This window comes from Onychostruthus taczanowskii, unplaced genomic scaffold (genome assembly GCF_017590055.1).
Source record: "Onychostruthus taczanowskii isolate IOZ18803 unplaced genomic scaffold, ASM1759005v1 scaffold28, whole genome shotgun sequence".
Classification (NCBI taxonomy): domain Eukaryota; kingdom Metazoa; phylum Chordata; class Aves; order Passeriformes; family Passeridae; genus Onychostruthus; species Onychostruthus taczanowskii.
In genome coordinates this window covers 776,269-797,778 of record NW_024500128.1, presented here as the reverse complement: position 1 = coordinate 797,778, position 21,510 = coordinate 776,269, and the positions used below count along the sequence as shown (strand labels likewise).

At 38.8% G+C, this 21,510-nt stretch overlaps 1 protein-coding gene across 5 annotated transcripts in view; it reads right to left on the bottom strand.

Moving 5' to 3' along the window:
• RBMS3 (RNA binding motif single stranded interacting protein 3) overlaps positions 1 to 21,510 on the bottom strand; it is a 443,527-nt gene that overhangs the window by 338,533 nt on the left and 83,484 nt on the right. For 3 of the 5 annotated variants that reach the window (XM_041407734.1, XM_041407736.1, XM_041407737.1), the window contains exon 2: positions 9,801 to 9,970. In XM_041407734.1, the coding sequence (XP_041263668.1) occupies positions 9,801 to 9,970 (170 nt within the window). The remainder of the gene's footprint in view (positions 1 to 9,800; positions 9,971 to 21,510) is intronic. The other 2 variants (XM_041407735.1, XM_041407738.1) reach the window with 1 other exon arrangement.

Below are 21,510 nucleotides of genomic sequence, written 5' to 3'. Positions count from 1 at the left end.
GTATGGACAGACACATGACTTAAAATTAAAAGTAATCAAAACCTCAGAGGTTTAGAGATGAGCTTCTGCTTCTGACATAATGCCAGTACCAGTGTTCTGTGATCTCACAGAGTGCATGTGGCACCTCCTGACATTCCTACTAAGACATACAGCAGCTTTTGAGTATCATTTCTCCAGCTTAGGAACACAGATGTTCCAGTAATGCATTTCATCCACTGAAGGACATATGCAAACATACATAAACTAAATACAATAACAAATGTCCATAAACATGAAATAATTAGTTTTAAAAACATTTAAATGATGCCTGCAGTCCTTGATGAAATTAACTGAAGGCTGGAGAAAACTGTCTTACAATCAGATACTTAAACTGCTCCATCTATTTGGATTCTTAAAGAAAAAAAAATCTGAGAAGTGACTGCATAAGTGCATCTGGGAGAAGACTGGAGCAAGAGAATTCAGAGAGATCCTTCATCTCATTACACCAAGAACAAAAAGCGAAAAATTAAGACCAGAAACTTGATTTGCAAGTGGGTTAGAAGTTCTGACCAGGGAACATAGTTAACAGGAATAAACTCTTAACAACAGTAGTTAGGTTTGCTGTTGTTTTCATATCTTCAGTTCCAGAGCGGGTGCTTTTCTGGAACACATTCTTTACATCAAAATAATTTTCTATGCTTAGTCTAGGAACAAAGAAGGGAAATTCAAAGATCTTAATCAACCAGAAAATTATGGTAGACTGTCCCTTGGTCTCTTCTGGATCTTAAATTCTATGACTTTGTGAATAATTTTATCCCTTTTAATTATTAGTTCCCTACTATAAAAAAAGCTAAAAAGTTAATGTTCTTCTTGAATCAATGAATTACAGAAAATAATTGAAGTTTCATAATTGGATTATAACCCCAGGAGAATATGGAAATGCTGAACTGAGAAACTGAAGTAAGGAAAGCATGTCTGGTTTCTTTTTTTATGTGATCACCAGGCAGTAATAACTATAAATGCTTCACTTATTACCTGTATCACACTGAAACAATAACATGCCCGTGATCCTGCAATAACTGCTATTTGAACAGGCTGCTGTGCTTCCATGAAGCTTCCATGGACTGGGGTGTCTGTTGGCAGAAATCTTATTTCAGACTACGTCCTATAATTCCACATTGCTTACTGACTTCATTGTTTTATTCAGGGTTGCCCCCAGAGCTGTGACTAGATACCTTTCAAGAGAACCAGAATCTAGAGATCTCCACATTCCCTAGAGCTCCTGATGGGGACACAGAAAATACAGGCCCAAGACAGAGAAAACCTTTTTAGATCTCTCTCAGTTCAACATCTTTTAAAAATTAGGCTGAAAACATTCCGTTGTTCCTGTCTCTGTTTATAACGAGGCAAATAGAAAAACCTCTGACATAGTTGCAACAATTCTAAGAAATTCCTTCACCAGTGAACATCTTAAAAAAAAAAAAATTAAAGCCTTTGCAGTTTTTAACACAAATCTAGTAGCAACACTTGTCACACAAATAATTCTGGGAAGTTACCAAATACTTGGAATGAAGGACATTGCATGCTACATAGCACAGAGCTCTTGTCGATGCTTGTTTGGAATGGTATGAGAAAGTCTAGCGGCTGAACACAATGACATTTTTGTTTTCGTGCTGATAATATTCAATAGCTTTGCCACCAAAGTTGGCCTGCCACTTCCCCTTGCATAGAAATTGCAGGCATGCACTAAGGCTTTTGCCATTAGCTGGAAGCAGTGCCCAGGTTATTATTGGTTTGGGGATGGGGGTTGTTAAGCATAGCTGGTATTGTTTCCTTGCAGCAAAGCTTTAGGACAATGTAGTTCTCAAACAGAGCAGAACATTATCTGCGTCATACCTTCAAGGAAAAGGTTAAAGAAACATTTCTGCTACACAAATGTCAGAGTGTGAACAGCATGTCTCCATCTCCTCTCAAAAGCTGGTGGCTCCTAAGGAGTATAAACCACATGCCAGTCACAGAACTTCCATCTCCACTTTCTGCACATGCAAGACAGCAACTGGCTCTGCTCTCCCACTGCTGCCATCAGTTCTCAAAGGATATGAGATCAGAAAGACACACTGAACCTGACACCATGGAATTTAGGAGAACAAACACCAAAAATGCAGACAAATCTAAAACACATGGATAAGCTTCAAAACAGAAGAAATACAGATAACCAGAACTTGCATTGCCACTAAAAAAAAAAAAAAAAAAAAAAAAAAACCCAAAAAAAACCAAAACCAAACATCAGAGTTTTACAAGACACCTTAAGGGGCTGAAAAATTCAGACTGTTGAGAGATCCATGGTTATGAAAGCCCTTTCACAGAGAACATCCACATTATAAAAACAGACATCACATCCCACAGATAGATGGTGGAGAGTCTGTCTGTCCTTTGGACAGTTTCTGGCCATGAGCACTTTCAGACTCAAATGGAGACATGAGTAGCCTCATGAATGGATGGTGATGCCATGGCTGACTGGCTGCACAAAAGATATGCTGAGGAAATGGAGACAGAAAGAGGACAAGGAAAGACTGGAAACACATATCTCATCACAGGTTAGAAGAAGCTCCTTAACTGTGTTGCCCTCCTGTCTCAACACCCATCCTGCACAGTAAGCAAAACAAGTGGCTGTTATGGTCATGCCCTTCACATTGCTACAGAAAACTCAACATTTCTGAGTTCTCTTTTTAGTTGTGGGGTGGTATTTTGTTTTGTTTTGTTTTTTTTTTTTTTTTTTTTTTTTTGGGGGGGGGGGGGGTTCTTTCTTTTTTATTCCACAAGGACTTTAATTAAAATTCATCAGAAGAAATACTTTCAGCAGCAGTGTCTGAAAATGCTGCTTCCTCCCATATCTTCCATTAAATCAGGTTCATCCAACTTGAAAGGAGACGAGAAACTCTCACTGACACTCTGCCACACTCCAGTGAAAAGACAGGCACATTCAAAACAGAGGAGAGTTCAGGTGCCCATTTATTACTTTACACAGATTATGTTTCTGCCTTTCTTCCTGACAATGGCAACGTTCACATCGCAGATGGAGCTCTCTGTAGTGCTGTGGGCATTTGTTGACCTAAAGTTTTTGTTTTCCCTGATGAAAGAGGCAAGGTAAGAAGAGGATTGGTTCATTGCCTACTGAGGCACCTTTAATGTTTGTTTGTAACAATGGAAAATTTTTTGGGGATTATTTCAATGGCAATGAATGTACAAATGATTTTTCAACTATATCAGGTAAAGGAGAAAAAAACCTGTACACATCCATGTTCATATTTACACACTACAAAAATATAATATTAAAATAACTGACTGCAAAACTGCAAGACAACTGATTTTAGAAACAAAGATGTTGTTCAAAGGAAATTCAAGGTCACTGCCTTGCATCACTTCAGACCTAGAGAGTTCCATAATGTTTCTCACAGCACTGATAAGCATCATCACTATAAAGATGTCTTCAATGCAAAAATTAACAAATCATATCCACAGCATCAGTTTTCTCTGCTTTTATGCCTACATTATGCATCCTTATCATTCACCATTTGTGTCCTGATCAAAAGCATTTTGACTTTAAAAAATTACCCTTCTTTCCCTATGCTGCCCCTCTCAATAAACTTTTAGGAAAAGTCCATGATATAAAGAACTTGAGAAGAATGCAGATTACTTCAATGTAATGCATCAGTGTGTTGGTCTCTGGTCTGCAGACACAAACATTAACAAATGAGAGGAATGTATCATGTATCAGCACATTAGTCCAGCGGGGTGCTTGGTTCAGCAGTACACCCTTTTTAGGACTGACTTTGCTTTCCTGATTTTACTTAGAATAACAAAGAAAATCCAGGGAAATTTTCCAGGAGGAAATCCCTCAAAGAAAAAGGGGAGGTTTGGGGTTTTTCTCTTTTTTTTCCTCTCAAGTGTGGGCATTTCTTTAGCTCCCATGAAGACTGATCTCTTCAGCAAATTTCATAGCCATTCCCAGTTCTCATATACCAGGATACACTGAACCAAAATATCCACCAAGACTTTAAACAGGAACTATTCCCTGTGATGCCACATGGTTCCTATATGAGCTAATCCCACTGAATGAGTGCTCTCACCTTCATGCCCTCTCAGTCTCTGCTATATCACAGAGCAATGGTGTCAGCTGATATTAATTACAGGAGAGATGGAGGTTGTGGCTCTGCTTAAATTAATATGGAAGACAGAGTGCACATTGCTTTAACATATAGAATGTTACAGAATGCAGTAAATCCCTTTACCACTCCAAAGGTTACTTCTTAAAAAATTGAGGCTCAGACACAGCCTAATGTTCTGTAAGTCTCAAACAGTTTGGGTTTTGTTTTCACCAGGGTCGGGATGAGAACATCAGTTTACACTGGGTACAAATTTTGTCTGACTTCATTGTGGAACAGATTTACTGCTGAGATTGTTTTGGTATTTTTGGTCCTGAGCTCACTATGGCAATTGTATTTTGGCTAACTTTTATTTGATCTATAGTTCACAGTATTTTCAATTATTTTTATTTAAATTTTTAATGCAGTAAGAAACAGGAAATGAAGAGAATTTACTTTCCCCACACCTTCATTCCATCTGTTTTCATATAGTATAATAAATATAATAATATAATATGATATAATATAATAATAATATAATATAGTCTTGTTATTTAAATAAAATAAAAGGAAAATAAAAATAGTCAGGAATGTGTAACTCTTTCTGGCTTAAGACATGGAAAGAATGACCATTATGAACTTGCTATCAGGCTTGGTCTAATGGAAATATTGCACTTGTTGCAGCTATTAACAAGACAACCTATCCTGAAAGGCACCTTGAATCCCTCTGAAACCTCAATGAACTCAGCCTTTTTCTGTAAGGGCAAAAGGAGTGCACACAGTTCATTCCAAAAATAGTCTCGAATTTAAGTAAATTAATGTGTGACTTTTCAATTGATAACCTCAGTTACATTAGCCTTGGGACTAACCCTTCAGTAGAACCAAAACAGTGACAGCCTGGATATTTATTCAGGCGTTCCACAAGACAAAACCAAGGACATTAAAAATTAAATAAGAGGCTAAGATCTCACACTTAATAAATTGTCAAGGAGTCAATCAGGATACCTTCAGACAAAGGAGAAATTAAAAAAAAAAATTGAAACAACCAACCCCACTAACCCAAAACAGCCATGATCATTGAATAATCTGCTCAAAAGTATCAATCTAGAAGTTATTTAAAGAAAGCAACACTCACAGAAATCATTATGCTGCAGGGATTTCCCACACCTGGAAAACCTTGGAGAATTCTGTCTTATCTTCCTCAAGAGTTAGCCTGAGCTGTATACAGTCTTACTCTCTTTAGGTTTAGATATTTCTAATTTTGTTGTTGTCTTAGTTAATTAAATAGGCCCTTTAATTTTACCCTCAAGATGGACAGAGGTAGTCTTTTGAATACATGTCAATGTCTTACCTGTGCAATGCAGAATGCTTAGGTTCAGCCAAATGCTGGAGTTTTAAGCCAACTTTTCAAATTAATTGAGGAGGTAAGAAGAGATATAAAACAATTCTTTTCCCAAATTTTCTGTCCCTTCTGCAAAGCTTATTTTATGTTTTAAAAAATGTTGGGCCTAAATCTTCTTTGGTGCAAAAATGTAAGAACAAACAGAAATACCAAAATCTTGAGAAGTGGACTGACTTCTTTAAATTAAATATGTTTTTAAATCATAAAGCTCAGATGTTTAGTCTGTGTGTGAGATTTCCTTAAACTTATCTTCACCAGGATGCAGTTAGGAAGAACAGGATGAGTCTAGTATAATAATAAGGCACTAATTCATCTGTACATGTTTTTAAGATGATCTTGGAATTTTCTGGGTGAAATATAAGGCAATGCATAAAAATTAAAGTGAGAGATTATGAATATTTCAACGATAATAATTAATGTTTTGCTTGTAAAATGACACACCACACAAATTTTCCTGTCTATAATGTTACATTTGAGGCTGATTATCTTCCCCTTTGATGAAAAACATATTTTTACTGGACATACATATAATGACAGATACACATGAAATGGTGTATACCACTGCATGAGCAGAGACTGTGTACCTCTGAGAAATAAATGATAATTATGTGATACTTACTATTAACATTATGAAATATGTAAGTATTTAAATTTTAGACTAATAAGTTCTGATTATCAATATAATCACAGATAACTACAGAGCCTCTTTTTTTAAGAACCTCAGAAAATGTTAAGAAAGGCCAAGGTCCATTTTTAGCAGTTCCTTTACTCAGTTTTTATGAAAATCCAGAAGATTATGCATACCCAAAAGAACAACAGATTCTTCCTTGCTTTAACACTTTTACTCTTTTTTGATGCAACTTTTGAAAGAGTTATTGTATAGAGTCCCAGAAGATACAGTGCAGCCTAACAGCTCCCTGCTGCAAAAGCGAATTTGATGAAATTCTGCTGGACACATGTTAAACCAACTACTGAGGATCAGAACCACACAAAAAGAAAAATCTTCCAGTAGCAATTTTTTTTCCATTTACTCAGCTACTGTACAGTCTATGATGACTTGTTTTCCTTTAGTTATATGAACAGTTTGACAGATTACTGTGACAAGGTTACTCTCAAATTGATAAAAGGTTTGATAGTGTCGCAACATTTGTCAGAAATGTCTCACATCACGTGTAATGGACTCTGCACTTCAAGCATCAATGGTACACCAGTCTGCTGTTTTCTGTTTAGCGTGCAATACACACCAACAAAAACGCACAGCAGAAAGACAGAAAAGCAGGCAGGATTCACCAAAACAGCCCTGTACTTTATCAAACAGTTCTGATTAAAGGGGTTTCACTTCCTTAACCCACCTCACAAAATGAAATTACATTAAAAACTTTACACGTGACTTGAAGGATGGCCTCAATATAGGACTAAACCTGAAAATGGGATGGGCTCTGATAATGTACATAAACATAAGTGTTTACAGCATTTCCTGTACTTCTGACAGGGAAATATTATGGGTTTAGAACATTATTCCTCAGTCTGCCAAATATGAGACATTAAAAGTTATAGTTGTACTGCTAGCAGCCTTGTCCCATGCTAGAGCAGAGGAAATGGGTTCAGAAGGACTCATTTTAGGCACTGGCAGCTAGCCTATGGGAACCAGTGGGCTGGACATAAGCCAGCTTTGGTCAATACTTCCCTTAAATACAGCTCTCCAAAAATATTGTACTACAAAATAATAATATGTTTTATGGATTGGAATTAAGGTCTTTACTTCACATCTTGCAGCAAATGATGCTAATATTAGGCTATGCAGGAAGCCTAGGAGCCAGCACCTTCTGCTCATTTGTAAATACCTGTTCTCACAAAGACTTTAATATCTGGTGAAGCCCCAGCCATGTAACAACAAAAGAGCTCTACAGAGGACAACATTTCTGAGCAGAAAAATCCTTTTTGTTCATATAGCAGCAGACTGTTGGGTTTGGTTTTAGTGGGGTTTTTGGGAAGAAGGGTTGGGTTGAAGGTTTTTTGGGGGTGGGGACAGGTGAAGAGACAGGAGCTTTGGACCTTTATCAACTTCTACTGTGTAACCACCTGCAAAGGTAAAGAAAATATTTTGTAATTTATTACTTAAAATGTACACATTGCTGTCATGAGCAAGAGTGTCTGAGATTGCTTAAAAAATCACTGGCAAGGGTATGAGCAAAAGTCAGATTTAAGCATTTCTCAGATCATACTGCAGCTTGGAAAGCAGTGGGGGGGAATGCACCACCACAAAGGCCAGTACAAATTCTTGTATTTCATATGTTTAAGTTTCCCTGCATTGTCTTTCTCTTCTGCCTTGATAAATTCTTTTAATTTTCTGAAAAAAAGAGTCAGAAGAACTATCTGGTTTCTCCTTACTGACATTCAGCCAAAGGATAGAAAAATCAGCAAAATGAGTGTCAGCATTTTTCTTAAAGAGCATCTGTTCACACAGGAACCTCCTGACAGCAAGACAAAGCCCTCTAATCTTGTATCAGACTAAGTTTAGTGGAGCACATTAAAAATGTCGCCATAGTGCTAAAAGGAAGTTCTGAGATACTTGATGTGCACTTCCCATACGCAGACAAGGGTAGGGACACACTCCCTGAACGTCATGATTCAAGTATCACTGCTCACACCACAGCCTCACACCATGATAGCAGAATGTAAGCACCAAATCTGTGAGGCTCCTTTAGGAATAGTTAGTTCAGTCCTGATCAGCTGAAAAGGTTTATGTGAACTGGAGAAGGGTCAGACTGCAAGAAGATGTATCGCAAAACAGCTTTTTGAACATCAGTAGACTACAGCCAATTTATACCTACTGAGGATCTGGCCCTTGAACTGGGATTATCTGTGACTGTCACATGTGGAAAGCGTCAGTGAATGTAGTTTGTACAAATGTTGCACAGGTACATTCATATTTCAGCTTGCATGAAATATGAAACATCACCAGCACGCTATTCTCCTGTGAGCAGTGTCAGTTCTACCCACAGAAGCTTTAATAGCAGAAAGTCACAGGGAAGAGTTTCAGCTCATTCAAGCCCAGGTATCACTCCAGTAAGGCTGCTAGCTCCAGTCCTGCCCACATAAAGAGTACTCAGGAAAGTATTTCAGGATTTTTAATCAAAATCAGAAAAGGCAGAATGTCATAAAATTGTAAAAACCCACTGAATTGCTACTCCTATTGCAAACTTCAAAAAAAATAGCCATTTGGATTCACGTCTGTAGATCAGCCCCAGACTGTTCCTTACTTTACCAGGTTTCATTTATTCATGTCTATTTGAAAGGCTGATTTTTGATGACAAAATACAGAGGTTATGTCATCTATTGGAAATGATTACTCTATGGCAAAAGCACTGCAGTTCTGAATCATAACAAGAGTGGACTTTTATTTTTCAAATTTCTCCTTGTGCTTATTTCAACATAAAAAAAAAAAAAAGTGTTATGCTAAATTCCAACATGGTGATCTCTGGCTGGAATCTCCAACTGGATTATTCCCCTCCTACATGTCAACAATAATAATGAAGACTTTGGAATTCCAATCAGGTTGTCATTCCATATTGTCCACTACTTTTAGTCAAGAGAAGAAGGGTAGAAGAGTGCAATGTTTTAGGAAGTAGTTCATTTGATGATGCATGAGGAGCAAAAAGCTCCTTTATGCCACTTCTTTGGTTTCAACACAAATAAAACACAATAAAACTAATCTTTATCAGTATAGTTTGAAAATATGACTCTCAAGATAATCAGGGAGGGAGAAGGTGTCACTTTCTACAGCATCATTTTTCAGTGGCACTGTAGTTAATTAGATGTTAATTATATGGCTACAAGGCCACCTTCAGTGGGTTTCATACTTCTCAATCTTTGAGCCCAGCAATGTGACACAGCAATCATAAAATGTGATAAATGATTGAGGGAGGAACACCCATGTTGTGCTGTGCACTGGGTGAGATTCACAGATCATTATAACTATAAAATCTGTCATTAGGGAGGTTTTCCTGCCATGCAAATTCTCCTTGTAACCTAAGAAATCAACCAGATTAGAGCAAACAGAAGTCAATGTGAAGACCTTCACCTCTCTTCCCCTAAACTCATTACCTGAAGGTTTTTAGCAGGCATTAATTAGTCATTCAACTAAAGGAAAAAATGTCAACCTTCAAGTGCAGGAGGCTTCTGATGCCTTTTAGGGGCCACACAAGTGTAAGCAGGAAGGCCAGCACTGACATCTTCCTACAAAAGACACTGAGAATGGGAAGGGCACTTACGGCTGGCACAGCTTGATAAGGTCCTGGTCGGTGGTGCCGGGTGGAAGGCCTCGAATGTACAGGTTGGTTTTACTCAACTGCTCTCCGCTGCTGTTGTTGCTGCTGTTGTTGCTGCTGTTTGTGCTGGGGCTGGGAGGAGCCATGGGGTGGGGAGCTGGTGCATAGGACTGCTGGAAACAGAGCAAAACAAAAAGGCTGTTACTGGAAAAGGCAAAATAGCGTGGCAGAAGCATGTGCGTTACCTGGGTAAACCCAGAACTATGCTATGCTTGTCCTGCCCTCCCTGACCACTTCCAGCTGCCCACTCCTATGGTGCTGTACCCACTCCAAGCCAGCAAGGCCTTGCTTGCAAATGCAAAACAGTGCCAACCAACATTTTGGGTTCAGCCATAGCTATGAAATGCATTATTCTACTATACTTTTAAAATCGGAATTAAAGTAGCTAGATCACAAAACAAAGCTCTGAAATGACAGATACTCAAGGAGTAACTACCATTAAAGAAAGAAATCAAACACAATCTGCTCTAAGAGTATGCTAAAACACAAATAAGAATATCTAGCCAAAGGTACAGAAGCTGGTGCCAGAAGCCGAGTTAGTCTTTTCTAAACATGAGGAGCACCCAGTACACACACAGTCAGGTGGCAGAGGGTTGGCTAGTCTGGGAGAGGAAAAAAATTCCAAAGCAGCCTGAAAACACTCTGTTGTTACGGATGTCTTTCGCAATAGAGAAACAAGGCTTGGAAAAGACGATCAGGCCAAGACCTTCTGCTCTCAAAATCATACCCACTTCTGAACAACCACAAACCACACACAGCAACTGGGAAATATTGCTTAAGAAGGGAGGCATTCTCACAGGGAAAAACAGTATTCTCCCCTAACTCACTGGTAAATACATGCTGTGAAAAAAGAAACCGACATGCTACAAAAATTACCTAAACATCTCTGATCTGAGGCAACAACAGAGAATTTCAATTGCTGCAACCATCCCTGGCTCTCTGACCACTGGAGTATTTACTCACAGCACAGGGTACTTGCCAGGAGAACAAAGGAGCGATTGGAAGGAGACCATCCTGTCAACCACTGTGACCTATGCAGAAAAGCTGAAATCTAGGGAAGAACTTGCAGGAGCTGGAGGATCCTGAGGACTGAGCTCCAGATGGGCAGCCAGGGGAAGTGGAGTCAGAGCTCCTGGAATGTAATTGCCTGCTGAGAGGGAGAAAATCCCGTTTCCACAACGCAATCAGCACACTCTGCTAGCTTTATGTGTAGTGGCAACAGCAGGTAAATGTTGGACCAATGCTAAGTTAACCATGCTATGCTAATGGACTAATAAAAGCAAAACATCTGCAATTTTCGTTACAGCAGCAATGACACTTTAGTGACTTCTAATATGCTTGTTCTACTTTTAGGCCTTGAACAGAGAAAATATGTAAGTCTATGAGTAATTCTGATCATGCTAATCAACGGCCCCTTTAATGTCAGTGGCTCTACTTTAGTGCTTATAATTATGCATACACTAAATCACAGTCTTGGTAGATGGATGTTTCTAAATTAGTAGCTCTAAACTCTTTCAAACGAGTCCCTTTGTTTAGTCCCTTATTTAGTAGGAAAAAAAGTTGGAGACTATAAAGGGAGCATCAATGACAGGTGATGATCAGATGTTTCAATGAAATGAAACACCACACTTGCACCGATGCCTTTCCTCCTGGTCTCCTCCTTCCTTCTTCCCAGTTTCTCCCATTTAAACCAGGAGAGAGGGAACATAGTTCCAAGTGTCAAGACATCAGAATTCCTCTGCAATCTCACCTGGTTGTAATGTGACTCAAGTAGGAGCCATTGAAAGAAAAAATACTGGTTTTTAGTGTGATCACCATGCTATCAAGTAATGACATTCACTCTCATCTCCAGTAAAAGAGAAAGGGCAATGAGCTCCCTTCCCCAAGTCTCTGCACAGATACTTTTGCTGACAATCAAAAGCACTTAATGCATACGGATCATATTTCTCTGCCCACACATTTTATCAGTGGGTAATCCCCCCCCACTCGAGCTCCAATATCATTCCCAGAAATAGAGAGCTGAAGCAGCAGCCCTGAGTACCAGCACAGGCACCACCTCAACTGAGCTCAAACACTGGGGACACATCTTGGAAATCAGCTCTATGCCATGTCTGTGGCCCAGCTGGACAACACTACAGGCAACACTAACCTATATTAAATACGTAGGCATCTATATATTATCATATCCTGTCTGAAAGCGTATTTAAATCTCTGTGCACTGCAGGGCCATGGTAGAAGCAGGTATGACTGTGTATAACACATTGGGCTTTAATATATCAAGATCTCATGAAATATCCCACAGTAATCTTGCATATTTTGAGCATTGTTAAGGTTAAACAAAAAGACAGAGGTCGAGGTTACATTCTTTCTGCTTTACCCTACACCTCCCAGATTACCATGCACACTGAACGCATGCAAATGACGTAAAGCAGCGAAAGATCTTCCCATAAACCAATGAAGTGCTATGTACTTTAATTATTAATTGTTATTATTATATATGTCTTAGCAGGGGATAATGAGTAAATGTCCTATTCTCACACCAACCTAATAAGCAAGAAAAAAAAAGTGGAAATTTACCTTTGAAATACAAAGAGCAATTTTCATTCTATTATAAGATCTTTATCCTCACACAGAGGAAAACACTGGGGGCCTAATTCTAATTTAAGACATTTTATCCCTCTCAGCCAGCTGAAAGGGGATGTAGAAGTGAACACAAAATACATTTACACTAGTTTTGAGGCCACAGCTATTAAAAAAATAGAAGAAGAGTCCTCAGTATACAGAGAATGAGGCCACATGACAGGCTGTCCCTCAAGTAAGAGCTGCTCGGACAACAGGCACACATGGATGGATGCCTGGGTTCCCAGCAGTACCCTCGGAGACGCTTTAAGGGTGGACAGAGAGGCAGCCACGCTCCACTTTAGGAGATGCTGATCTCAGCCCAGCAAACACTACTACACTCCAAACCCTCTTCACTAATAAATCTTAGCTACAGCAGCCCACAGTAATTTCTATGCATATCCAATACCCCAGAATACCATCTGCAGAAAGATTACAAAATTGCCTGTACTGAGGCTGATAACATCTTCTGGCTGGTTGCCAGACTAAAAGCCTCAGGTCAGAAGAAAGCTTCCCCTTCTTGTTTCCTGAGCTGCTGAGTGTATGACTGATGGCAGAAGTATGCACTGTGCTTCCAAATGAGCAAAGGATCTGGTTTGGTAATCTCCAAGTAATAACTGGAGTGAAAGAAATGACTGGCAAGCTAATGAAGGTACCAGATATGGACCACTCGGTACAGGATCCTGGACAATGCTAAAGTGGGGCACTGTCTGGGGAGCCAGCTGCACACCTGGTAGCTGGAAATCTGTGCCTTGTTCTGATGTTGGACCCCTCCGTGGCTGGGGGAAAAGCACTTAACTTCTCTGCCTCGAGAGCCAGAAGGAGCACCACTGTCAAGAGTGGTTCAAAACACCCTGACACCAGCTGCAGAAACCTGGAAAATAGGTTTTGCCACAACAACCAAGTACAGGACCTACACCTCTTGGAAAAAAAAAAAAAAAGGAAAAAAAAAAAAGGCAAAATCTAAATGTTTCACTTCAAGAGAGAGCTGAATTCTGAGCTGGTTTTGCCATTAATTTTTCACATAACCAATGCAACCAACTAATTTTTCAATTCTCATGCTTCATTATTCAGTGGAGAGTGTGTGGGGAATGAACTGGTTTGTAGATCATTCCAAGCAGCTTATTAATTTAGCATGGATGGCTAATAGGATTTGTTTTCATCTTTGAAAAATGAATGAAATTTCTCCTTTTTCATTATTTAAAAGTGAAAAAAATTAATGTGCTAATTCTTATCCATTCTCAGGAATGAACCCTTCTACTTAAACCCTACAGTTCAATTCTTTGAAACAAAGTGTCCCGTGAAACTGCACACAGCTAAGCACGAATAATGAGATACACCTTGGTCTTTCTAACTAAATAACCCAGAAATGCTGAACCAGAAGCTTCTCAGATATTAAATGAACAACGCGCCTCCTTCCAACATCCAACCTCTTTACACAAGAACAGTATTTATCTTTCCATGGCAACCAAGTACTCTTAGGTAGTTTTTCACTAGTTGCAAGCTTAGACCAAAGTATTTTCTTTCCAAAGCAAAACACTACTTAAAAAGACAAATTTCAAATATTTTTTACATACAATTCCTTTTGGATGGGAATCACAGGCCCCAGATGCCAAGTTGTAGAGTCTGCTTTATTAGCAGCAGCTGGCTCCTTGGCAGGCTTCTGAGGCGGTCGGGCTTGTGGTTTTGGAGTGGCCTCAGAACCTAGGATGCAGCTGGACAGCTATGCTAATGGACTAGCCAATTTGTTTGTAGTCACCTTTGGCTATCCCAGATTTGTACTCTTTTATCCACTTGAAAGGGAGGTCTTGGAAAGATTCCCTATTAACACTGATAAGTTGACTTTTCCTATCATAGTCCATATTTTATATGAAAAAATGAGTACAACTCACAGTCCTACATTAAAACATGTGTTATTTAAGCAATTGTGAACACACACTATCCATTTCACTCTGAATGGAGTGTTTTCCAGCTGCTAGATTCATCTAAGTGCCCAATTACAACACAATTCTCTTCTCTACCAATTGAGAAAAATAAAATAAGACAAAGTAAATACAAATAAATTGTGCAAATACCACTTTACAGCTCACATTAGGAAAACACAGTTCTCTCTATATCCTACTGTACGAAGGAGTAATTTTTGTGAGCTGGAGAGTTCATACTAGTCAATTATAGAGAAGATGAGAGGATGCCACCAACTTTTAGTCTGTTGATGGGATTTTGGAGCTGAGTGAACAGAAAATCTCCTATTAAGCAAAAGACAATCATCACAGTTGAAGAGAAAGCAGAGCAGTAAGGGAAATGTAGGAAAAAAGAAACATAGATCAAAGTAGCAGCAACTCTCCTGCCTTTGGTTTGCTTGCTCCGTGAGGAACAGCACAGAAGGTAAGCTGTATTTCCCATCCATAGACAGGTGGAACAGAAATGCGAATAAAAAATGAACATCTAAGCGGGCAACACAGACACCTCATGTATTTTAGAAAGGCTGCAACTAAGGGAACTCCAGCTATAATTTCCTTCCCAAGTCTGTAGGGCATTCAGTGCTCTTGCAGAATCCAGCCATGACTATTGCCTATCTCCCATCTGGCCAATGAAGGCCTGGAAGACAGAGCTTCTTTTGGATTCTTCGCTACATATATAAGAGAAAATAAACAGATGTAAAAGAGTCTGAGTTTTCTAACCCCTCTGCACAGTAACAAAGCTTCCTAGACTGTTTCTGTGGAAGCACCAACTCACCTCTTGGCAGCATTTTCAATTTGTAAAGGAATGGCATGTGAAAACGTGAGTAAACTCAGAAGATGAACGCAGACAATAAGGTTCAAAGTCTATTCCCTCACAGTTCTTTCAATCAAGAAAACCAGAACACACCTCAAGAGGATTTTGATTTCTCTGAATTCCTTCCAAGGCCTTTAAAAGTGATTTGCTGGATACAAGAAGCCCTGTGAGTGATAGCTGCTGGGTTATACTCTCTGTACTGCAAAATCACTGCACTACTCCAAGCAAGTCATTTAAGTTCCTTACATCTCCGTTTACTAATCTGTAATGATTCATCCTTACCTTCCTAAGGCATATATAATGCTCTGTGATTACTGGATGAAAGACACTACTAAGGATTACAATATTACTTAAAGATGGGGAAAATAGTATTCAAGTCTAACTTAATAACTAAACCTAATTTTTTGCAGATAAAAACGATTTCTGCATACAATGACTTTGCTATTCTGCATCTAAAGTGAATGAATGAAATAATTTGAAATGATAAAATACCAATCAAATTCATTTTCTCTTTAGTAATATTTTTTTAAAATTTAAAAACAAATTTCGAATTATGTGTTCACAGGGCTATTGTGATTGCAATGTATGTATTGAATTCACTTTATTCCAAATGATATCTTTATTACATGGGAAAAAGGTGTAATTGTGTTTTGATTACCCGTTCATTTCACACAGGAAAAAAAAAAAAGATCACTTGGGGAAAATGGAAATTATGAAAAAAGCCCCAACGTAGTCCTCCAACAGACACAGTAGTCATTCAAGAGTCAGATTGAAATTGGGATTTGATGGACCAGTAAAATACTTCGAGATTTTCGCTTCTCAGACAAAGCTGTTGAAATCAGTAGGCTAAATACTCCAGAGGCCTACAATTCCTTTGAACCTAGCACAAAGCATTAAAGATCTATAGAATGAAAGCACAGGAAAAAATTGGTGCAATTTTCTCTATTTCAAAATAATTTTCTTCCAAGTCATGACTGTGCAGATTTTAGCATTTTATAAATATTTACATGTAGGCAATACAGAGAAATAGGGGCATCCACAGGAAGAAGTTCTTTACTGGAGAGTACCCACAAAGCAGGTATCATTTTATACAATTTTCTGAATTAAAACCAAGCAATGAAGCAAAGAAAAAGCTCCAGAAATTCACTGTTTTGACTGTCTTCAAGAGCACTGAGAGTTTAGCAGTCATTAGTCAGGATGACATACACTAGAAACCTGAAAATCATCTCACTAATCACAGTATCTCCTATTTCCAGTAAGACAGACTGAAATAGTCTGCACTACCACCATTACCAGCAGGAAATTTTAAAAGCTAATTGGTCGGGTGTAAAGTAGCTTATTTTGAAGTTTGATGAAGTCGAAATAATTAAGTGGATTAGAGAACATCTCATTAGGACAGTCTGAAGATCATCTCACCTGAAAAAAACAGTCCAAGACCAGTGAATAGCACATAAATTAGAAGCATTGTTTTCAGACGGAGAATACCCTGGCCATCAATGCCTGTCTGGGTTTTGGACACTGAATAGATGTAATAGATGCTGCAGAGCTGCCAGCTCCAGCTTTTCACCTTCTCCTGCCCACGCACTGTTATACCACAGATGGAGCTACTCATTCCTCATAAGCAATTCTCTGTTAATCCACAGACTACCTGTAATTTGGGTCTAAAACAAGGTGACTTCTCTGAACTTAGGGCTTCTTGCATCCAGCCAGGAGGGCAAAATTTAGTCTCTAGCATTAAAAAGCCAAAAACTAGCAATAAGAGCTGTGTCATCAAATAAATATTTTCCAGAGTGGAAAATAACCTTCACAGCCTTGTCTCCTCCCATTTATTTCATGGCAGGAGGCTCCCATGACAGAATATTCCTGAGGCATTATTTATTTCTCCACAAGGGAGAAGAAGAATTCTTTCTACAGATAAAGTATTTTGGCACTTTGGCAAACTCGCAAACAATAGCCTGTATCCTTTGACATAAATTACTGTTATTGCTTCATTATCCTATCCATTCATATTTTATTGATGCACTGAGACTAAATGTGAACAGACTTTAGATCTTAAATTACTAAATCTGGGCAATCTGGACAATAAAACATTGCAATTCCACTAATAAGAATATTTTAGAGCACAGAGCAAAATATGATGGCAATTACTGATTGTGATACAACAACTCTGTCGTTTAAAAAAAAAAAAAGGTGGGGGTAAATAACAAATTCAAGAAGAAATTATTGTTTGTGTTTACATTTCCACATATCCAGTTTTGGGGCTACAATGAGCTGTCAGTCCATTTGAAAGTTAAGAATAAAAATGCAGACCAAGAGGCTGATACTTAACTTGCCAAATGTTTGCAAGAACAAACACATATTCGGTTCTGAGAAACTAAATTTACTCCCTGGGTGTTTGTTTACATGTGGCAGCCTAAAAGTATCTTGGAAATGAGATGCAGCAGGCACGTGCTGCATTGCATTGCTTTTCTGCACACAGTCCACACATACCCTGGCATCAACACTACTGTGAGAACCTGGCTACAAAAAAAGCCCCCCACATAAACCTGAATTTAAAGCACAGAATGAAACTAAATGTCGATATCATCTCTTTCCACTTGAGAATTTGGCAAGCAGAGATCAGAAGCAGATGTGTTTTCATTCTGCAGAAAGAAAGCCCAACCAAAAAGGTTTTTCAAGATCCAACCAAGTTTCCTAAGTTTATCTTTCTTATAGAAGAATTAAGCAGGAAATCTGCCACTGTTGACATAAGCACTGTTGAGATGGAGGATTCAGGGATGGCAGAGCTCCCCAGGAATGTTGCTTATCATCTCCCCATGTTACCACGATGATCTTTTGTAGATGTGCATGGGGAAGCTCTGCCTCCTCCACCCAGGATATATAAAGATGAGTTGTGCCTCCTGTCCTGTGGCCGAAAGAATCCATGGAACGCAGAGTTTGGGAAAGGCTTTTCCTTTCCACAACAGTGTGGCATCATCACCACGGAATTTGGGGCATTTCACAATAGCCAGAGTTCATGCTTTCTTTGAGACCCCTCGAGCTACAGTAACACACTGGTCCCAGGCAGGGTGCCAGAGGATGCCTGCAGAAGAGAAGAGCCATCACAAACCTCACCACATTTTTACTTCCCGTGCAAACTCATCCAGCACATTCATCACAGAAAACAGCTTTTAAAAAATTGCCCACACAAGTCATTACAGTTCATACACAATTCCTCACTTAGGAAGACGAGGGCACAACCAACCTTGTGAGACCAATGTATGTAATGTCATTTATAGGAGAGCTAGAAAACCTTCCCAAGAGTAAGCTGATATAGTGGGGGTAAGAATTTAAGTCTAGGTTAAAATTAAGGTGTCAGCCTGTGCACATAGCTGGCAAAGGTGTTGCCAGTCACCTTCATGCTTCTGACAGCCCTGAATACTGTACCAAAAAAAGGCTAAGGGAGACAGGGAAGCTGGGGTAGGGCTCACTGCAGGGGTCACTGGGTGTGTGAAACCCCACGTTAAGAACCTCTCTGTCCCATTTCAGATACTCCTCTACATTCTTAAAACCAGTTGACTGTGTAAGAGAGGGAACTTCATAATGAAGTCACCATTATACATGACCTCAGATACTGTTTGGGCCCACAGAAAGACTGAAGGAATGGAACTCTGAAAGCCTTAACTTGGTGGGAAGGTGAATTCCAGACCTTCTTCAGGTCGAAATGCGCTTTGAGCATCACATGACTGGCATCCCAGGAGCACACAAAACATTATGAACATGGGAAGGTGAGCAAGATATGCCAGGAACATTCTGGGATGTCAAGTATGAGCTTTAAATAATTTGCTACAGAAGATGAATAAGCTTTCTCAACTTTGTTACTGCAGATTCTGATACCTTATCAAACCTTAATTTTCTTTAGATTTCATGTGGCAGACTTGGGAAGTAGTATGGGAAAAGCTGTTTAATTTTATTTGATTTAACAAGTATCTAATGTAACTTAAAACATGTTCCAAACATCAATCAAATCCACTTGAGGCAAAATCTACTAAATAAACTGAATAATTAATGTAAAAAATAGAGAACTTCTTTATTCTATCTTTGGAATTTTCAGAATTAAACACAATTTATTGACAGACTTTTTTTTTCCCCTTAAAATTCAGTTTTCTGTAGGTTTTATTGACTTTGAGAATGAACTTACTTAAGCATGCTGAGAGTGAGTACAAAACCCCAACACTCTGTATTTTTTGGATCTATAAAACAAAATATTGCCATACTTTTGTTCCCACTCATACTCTTAGAAGGAAGTCATATTTGTACCTTAGGCTGAATTGAAGCCTGAGCACTATACTCTCAAGATACATCCTATACTCACACCAAATGCAGACCGAGGCAAAGGTGCTAATTGATCAGCCCAGTCACAGGGGTATTTGGCCACCTGTCTTAAGTAGATGCCACAGCAGTTAATGCCCAACATGTTCTTTGCTGCCATCACTTGAGGTCCTGGAACCGCAGGACTACTGAATGATGGAAATTTTGTAATACTCAGAGTCACTGAAAGATGCCAAGTAGGGTTTTTTTTTGCAACTAGTGAGATTCTGGCATGTTTTTCTTACAAGGCAAATAGAAACTACAAATCTTTTTTTGAAGGTAAAAATAACTTCAGAATGTCTATTTGGCTTCAAAAACAGTGAATCTGAATATAGATGAACCTGACCAGCTGCTTAGATATGCAGAAGACCCATCACCTTTAAAATTGCAATCCAGTATTATTCAGTAAGTCCTTTCCCATCTAATTCCTACGTCTTTCTTCAGTGTTTCCTCTACCTCTGATTTTAAGCACTTCTCAGAGCAGGGGGGAAGAAATTTAAAAGCTCTACATTTACTATGGCATAAGTTCTAAGTCTCTTCCCATTTCTTCAACAACAGATTGTGCCACTGTGTTTGTCCAAAGTTTCAAATGTCGTTTGACTCATGCTCTCAGAAATGTTGACTCAATTAAAATATCCACACAAAACTAACTTTCAGTTTGCTAAAGGCAACCTACTCTCTTTTTTCTGATACGATTACGATGGCTCATAATGCAGAAATTTGACTTCAACGCGACAATTTGCTTTTTCTCAGTTCCCCAAAATCATCACTATTTTCTGCTAAATGTTGTGGCACGATGAGCCAAGTGTCTTGCTAACAGACACAGACTCAGCTGAAGATGCTCTGCCTAAACCATTGTGGGCTCTGTGCCATGTGCTTTTTCCATACCCTGCAAAGTAACAATACGAAGAACCTGAACTTCTGCGCTCAGAGGTGAAGAGCTTTGCAATGTGGGGACGCAGCTGCTTCATTACTCACGCATCTGTGTAAAACCCAATGCACCACTAATTGGGATAATGAGGTACTCCTGTTGCAAGCAATAGGAATTCAGAGTAACAGGGTACATATGTTAAATTCCTGAAACAAGTCACCATCTCTGTTTACTGTTTTTCATCCAAATGATATATTTCCTGATAAACAAAAGCTTAAATTTCCTTCTGCATTGCAACATTGCCTCCAATCTCTTCTGTTAGCTTTCTGGCTTTTTGACCTTTTAATATTCTTCATTCATGCATGATTTATTTTTTAAGTCAGCATTTTTTCCTCTGGAAAGAATATGTATTTGAAGTAATTTCAAATGTTAAATCAGGATAAGCAAAGGAAGAAGGAAAATCTCCTTAATACATTTTCTTAATAAATGTACCATGCTTTAGAATAGAAGCTTGAAGAATTATGGCATGTAATAATAAGGTTTATATTTCAAATCAGATACATATAAATATTCTAAGTCTCAATACCACTTAATGCCTCTGTCATAGGCTCATATGCACAAAATGCTGGGGGGGGGGGGGGGGGGGATGGAAATCAAGTCTAAAATGAAAAATTATTTACATTAGAAAAACCAAACCAGAATGGGGAAGAGTGGCAACTACAATACTTCTAGCAAGTATTACAACTTTTGTAATAATAACACACAGTGTTACCAGCTGGAGCAGAAAGATAAACTCCTTAGGAATACCAGCTTGCCTACAGGAGTGTTGGAAAAAGAAAACTAAAGGAAAAGAAAAACTAAAGAAAAGATGTGCCCACAAAGGACAGATGAAAGCACGTGGTGCTTTCTTTGCTTCAGTCTCCACTGGCAAGGTCTGCTGCCAGTCCTCTTGCCTGTCTTCCCTTAGTAGTAGGGCCTGGGGTGAGAAGTGCAGCTGAGGAAGAGGAGCATTAAGTTAGAAACTACTCCAGGAAGCCA